At 34.6% G+C, this 5,991-nt stretch overlaps 1 protein-coding gene across 1 annotated transcript; it reads right to left on the bottom strand.

The window, feature by feature from the left end:
- Positions 1-1,348: 1,348 nt before the first annotated feature.
- On the bottom strand, positions 1,349-3,199 carry LOC145802581 (uncharacterized). Its single transcript, XM_082895315.1, has 3 exons — positions 2,723-3,199; positions 1,484-2,641; positions 1,349-1,390 (listed from the first exon to the last, which is right to left on the bottom strand). The coding sequence occupies exons 1-3, from the start codon at positions 3,197-3,199 to the stop codon at positions 1,349-1,351; spliced, it is 1,677 nt and encodes a 558-aa protein (XP_082751441.1).
- Between the last annotated feature and the right edge of the window lie 2,792 nt (positions 3,200-5,991).

The raw sequence follows: 5,991 nt of genomic DNA, 5'->3' as shown, positions 1-5,991 counted from the left end.
ATTTGGAATTCACCTAAGGGTGGTTTTGTGAGACCATTAGTGTCTCATTTGCAATCGTTTGGAACTTATTTGGTTGATAGTGGAATCAGATTTCGATCCCGTGGACGTACCTCACATTGAGGGAACCACGTAAAAACTCTTGTGTTGCTTTTGATTTAATTTTTCCGCATTAGTTTTTATTCCCATTGATTGATTTACTTGTGGGGAATCACATCAATTTTCCCTAACAAAATTTTTATATATATTCCTTTTAAATAGTTCACTAAATTCCATCACATTCACGTAATAAAAATGTTAATGTGTAAAGTAACTGAAACATTGAATATAAGTTAATGCAAGAAAAATGAAGGGCAGTGGAAAATTAAAACTCAGCATTATTTATTACAAAGTTGAAGACGTGTAGTAAATTATACATTTAGTAAAAAAAAATTAAAAAAAAAAAGAAAAAAACTCATTTGAAATCAAGAATTCTTTAAAGTTGATAAAACATCTTTCATTGTAGCTTATAGGAAAGTAGGTCGATGGTTTATATTGAAAACAAATCAAAAAATTAGAATTTAAATTGATAAAATTAAAAATTAGAGCCTCTTTTTTTTTTTTTTTTTACAAAATTCAACCTGTGATTTTTTATTATTTTTTTTATCCTTAGAAAAATTACTAGAAAAGACATGCTCTGCCTTACCCAAATGAAACTTTATTGAAAACTTGTAAAGTAGCCTTGATGCCCTTGAAGACATACATTTGATTCAATAAATAAATATGTACAACTAGTTTTTCATGAGAGGGAAATTACTATATACTATCTCTGAAGACATTAATTTGCTAGCTTAGAAGTAGAAAGAGGTTTCCCTTCCTCCCTTAGTAGCAGCAGCTTCTTCAATCGCATTTCTCATCGATGCCATTGTCTTTCTTCATCCAAACACCATTCTGATCACACAGGAAGGAATTGAGGCCGGGACATTCTACTTTCTCCAAGTAAATCAAATTGGGAAATAACATCATAATGGGGGTGTTTGTTTCAGCTTTTCAGAGCCAACTTATGGCTTTTAGCTTTGAAAAAGTTATTTTGGACTGTTTGGTTAAACTTATTTCAAACAGTTTCTGATTCTAACAGCTTATTTTAACTCAAAAAAGCTGATTCTGAGAAGCTGCTCACCCCTTGCTTCTGATTATTAGCTTCTACTGTGGACATGTTAATTTATGGTTATACTCTTAAATTTTTTTATTTTTTATTTTTTTAAAAATAGAAAAAGACTCAAATGGACTATAGATTATTATTATTATTTTTTATGAGAAATGTAGACAAACAAAAAATAAAAATTAATTGAAAAGCTATTTTACAGCTTATTTAACAAACACTACCCAGCAACTTAAATCCATAATCCAACAACTATACCAAACATATTAACAACTTCTAATTAAAGTCATAATCTATAATCTGTTAAGCTATAATCTATAAGTTGTTTTAACAGCTACACCAAACAGGGCCAATGTCTTTCCAAGGCATCTCTAAGTTACTTAAGTACTTCAATTGTAACATTTCAACTCTGGTAGCTACTATTTTGTTCAGATTACGCAATAGTCCTCCTTTGATGTAAAGTTTCTTCAAGTTCTTCAAATTGCCAGACCACAACCAACTAGGTGTATCTATCTCAGGAAAACTGTGAAGCTCTAGTTTTTTCAACGATGAAGGAAGTTCCAATGAGGGAGAAAGTTCCGGAACATGCTGCTTAGTGGATGATCTTGTCAGTGTTGTCTGCTTGGAAAATAGTTGTGCTCGCTTAGGTGAATCATTAGTTTTACCTCGTAAAATGCATCCTGACCAAGATATTTTCAACATCTGTAAAAGGTGTAATCTTTGTAAATGATGAAGCTGCAGATCTGTTGGAAATTCTTCCATACTTGTGGATATGCTCAATTTTCGTAGCCATGACAATTTTGTCAAATCATTGATAGTACATGAATTTTTGTCCTTGGAATCTCCAATAATAAATTCCTTAAGGACTTCGAGATTAAATAGTGCACCAAGGCCCTTAGGCATGTGATCTAAAAGGTAACACTCAGATATATTCAAGTGTATCAATTTTTCAAGCAAGCCAATCCAATCAGGAACCACCTCAAGGTTGTGACACGCTTTGAGATCTAGAATTTTAAGATCAGTCAGTTGTGAAATGAACTGAGGAAGCTCTGTAATCAAAGAAATTCCTCGAAGACTAAGAAACGTCAATTGTTTCATATTCTTGAGTGCATTGAGAATTTTGATGTTTGGGACTTCAATGTGATGGGTGGCCGAGTTCTGCCACCTTCCCAAGTAAACAACTTTGACATCAGTGCCACTTTTGAAAATAAATTCATGTCTTCCATCAATAATAGCCGCATCAACGTTGACTATGCATCTTTCCCAACAGGCGAAGCCAATATCCGGATAATAATCAAAATGATGCCCCTCTAGTTTAAAGTTTACAGCAGAACGAATGTAAGGGGGCATCCTGTAGCTATCCACAACCAATCCACAATTTTTGTAGATAGGGTCTATCAAGCCCTTTGCAGTAAGCACATCCAAGGTCAAGTTGGCAACATTCTCTGCTGGTACAGAGTATAGAAATCCCTCTCCAACCCAGCAGTAAATCACAAACCTTTTCTTCATGATAGCCATTTATGGGAAAATGCGGAAAAAATCCAACACATTTTTTTGTTCCGGATAGAGGCTATGGAAAGATACCTGGATATCTGCAAGTGCAGGGGTGTGATCAAACTTTGGTTGATTGTACAAACTGCGCAAATTGCCGGCCTTGTTTACATCGACTTGGTAGTTGCTGCTGCTACTGTTAATGGATCCATCAAACCATGGTTTCCGATGTGGTTTTGAATCATCATCATAATGGATTTTAAGCTTGGAGGGAATCTGGGATTTCAACTTCTTGACAGACATTTTCAGTTGGTCAAGTTCGTTAGTATCACTCCCTCCTCTTGTTTTGAGCTCCTCAAATTTCTCACAAGCCTGGTTGATTTGCACATTCATACGATCTACAAACTTTTGAATCTGTGTCATAGTCTCTTTCATGAAATTAAGATCTCGACCAATCATGTTAGTGAGATCAGGATCTGCAACTTGGTAGTCACCGTTGTTGTTTGTGGCGGTGGTAGTATTGTGGTGGTGGTTGTTAAGTGGATTTGGTTGGGACATACTACTGTCCATGCTTTGAAAGGAACTACTACCAAAACAGGGTCATGTTGGAGTCTTGGCTAGAGAGAGAGAGAGAGAGAGAGGTTTTTTGTTTGATGGTCTGGTCTGGGTTTCAAAGAGAAAAATGGATCATGGGAGAGACTGAACACGTTTTTTCTTTGATGGTCTGGTCTGGGGTTCAAAGAGAGATGGATCATGAGAGAGAAGAAACGCTGTGACACCATAAGAGAGAGAGAGGCTGATCAAAAAAAAAATAAGAGAGAGAGAGAGAGAGAGAGAAAGAGGCTGTTTGGTTTGAATTTGAGAGATGAGCGTTAGAAAAAAAATTTCCAAAAATTGTTTGGTTTGAGATTTTTCTCAAAAAATTTCTAAAATCATTTTTTTTCTCTTACATAGCAATCAATCATTTTTTTTCTCTCCTCTCTCCTTCTCAATCACTTTTTCTCTCACACACACCAACTAAATTCTTCTAAAATATCAAATCATCCCAAACTCCCACAAAAAATTTATCTCTCAAAATATACAACCAAACAAACTAAAAAAATTTCTACAACAACTCACCCAAATTTTTTTCAAAAACAACTCTCCCAAAAACAAACCAAACAAGCCCTTCGAAGTGTGTGTCTGGGCTGATTTCCCTGACTATCACATTTTCAAAATTTTATTCCCATTTTTTATTTTTATTCTTATAAAAAGGACTTTAGCAATATCGTTTTTCAAAGAATGACTTTTGAAAAGCTGTATTTTGTGATTAAAATAAAATAAAATAAAAAATTGAACATAGAAAATCGGCTTTAAAAAAGTCAATTTTAATTAAATTTTAATTAATTTTGAATTAATTACAAATGGTTTTGATTTACACTACATTTCTTTTTTAATTTATGTTTTTAACATAACTATTTTTTGATTAAAAATATTTTTAATACAAAAACGATTTTAGAAAAATTGTTTTATATTTTTTTTCCCATGTGGGACGGTTGTTGGACTTGGGAACCAAAAGAAGAGAGAGAGTGAGCAACAATTTCAATGCATTCAAAGATGAGTTTCAAAAATATTTTTAATACAAAAATGATTTTAGAAAAATCGTTTTATATTTGTTTTCCCACGTGGGAAGGTTGTTGAGAGCAACAATTCCAATGCATTCAAAGATGAGTTTCTTTAAAAAATTACAACACAGACAAAACATGATCCGTATAATACTCCAATAAATCTCATCAAGATTCCAAGTTCAATTACTTATTATGCCCTTGTTTGGCATGAGTTAAATGGAGATTTTTTTGCTAAAATATTCACAAAAAGATAAAATAAGTTTTTTAATTCAATAAGACAAAGAGACTGTTTGGGAAATGGGATTTTTGCTTAATTTAGGCTAAAATTCACAAAAAAGATAAACTAGACTAAAATAGTTAATAAGACAAAATGTCACATCAAACACATAATCATTTAATTTTTTGTCTCACAAACATCACATCCAACCACAAAGAAATCCAACCATCTTCCCAAACACAAAAATTTTAGTAAAATAGTCAAAAACTAAAATAGCCTACTAAAATAATCAAAAACTAAAATAGCTTACTAAAATAGCAACTTCCCTATAGCGATCCCGGGTTTACCCTTGTTGTACAGTGATCCGGACATGTGTCCGTGGATGTTGGTAGTTGGTTATTATCGTGTTTGCATTCCTTTTTCTTCATATTTGAGTTATAGGATGTGTTAGGCAGGTTTGTTACAGGTTGGTTGTGTTCGGGAGCCTAGTGTTGCTGCCCAGAATTTTGGACCTTCGCTCGAGCGAGGAGTTGGTCGCTCGAGCGAGAGTGGGGTTCGTGTTTGGTGGGTCGAGCCAGAGTGGCTCGCTCGAGCGAGCGGTTGCACCTGGTTCTGGACCTGAGAACTGTCTTTCTTGGCTCGAGCGAGCTTCCTTCGCTCGAGCGGTCTGGATTTTTCTTCGCTCGATCGAGAACTTCTTGGCTCGAGCGAGAGTTGTCTGTGTCTGGTCGCTCGAGCGACCAAGTCTTCGCTCGAGCGAGCGTGTTTTATATCAGCGGACAGCAGCGTCTTAAACATCACTTTTTCATTTCCTTTCTTTGATTAAACCCTAAATCCGAGCCTCTCTCTCTCTAAACTTACATTCTCTCTAAGATTTGATCTCCCTAGGGTGTGAATCTAGCCTAGGGCCTTTGTTAAAAAGATAGAGGGTGTTGAGAGCTTCGATTTAATCTGAAAAAGTTTGGATTTGGAGCACGTTGATCTTCGAGTCTTCATCTCCTTTTTGGCTAAAACTTCAAGGTAGGGATATCCTACTCCTCTCTATGGGTTTTGTCTTTAAATTTTGGTATTTTGAGATGTTGGGCTTGGTTTGGTAATTTTGTGAAAGTTTGGGGCTTTTGTGTAATTTTACAAAAGTTGGGGTTTTATTCATAATAAACCTAGATGCATGTTTGGCATAAAAAAATGGAATGATTGTTGAATCATTGATGAAAATGGGACCTAAGGGTTGAAATGTTAATTATGGGAATTGACCTAATTACATTGTTTAATTAATTGGGATAATTAATTGAGAAAAATGAAGAAATGAAATGTTGATTGAATATCCATTGTGCATTTATTTTCTGTTTAGAAATAACTGCTTTGGGCTATCGGTGGAGGATAGTCGTGATTGTTGTAGACAATGCATGATGATTAGGCAAACTGAAACTAATCAGTGAAATGTGTCATGGAACTTGACGGTTGATAGAATACATTAACTGTATGTATTGGGTGATTGTATATAGAACCAATGTGTTTATATACGTTATGTGTAGAGG

This window comes from Camellia sinensis, chromosome 11 (assembly GCF_055761805.1).
Source record: "Camellia sinensis isolate YWXY chromosome 11, ASM5576180v1, whole genome shotgun sequence".
Lineage (NCBI taxonomy): Eukaryota > Viridiplantae > Streptophyta > Magnoliopsida > Ericales > Theaceae > Camellia > Camellia sinensis.
Note: the sequence above shows the minus strand (reverse complement) of the source record. Positions and strands in the feature narration are given on the sequence as shown.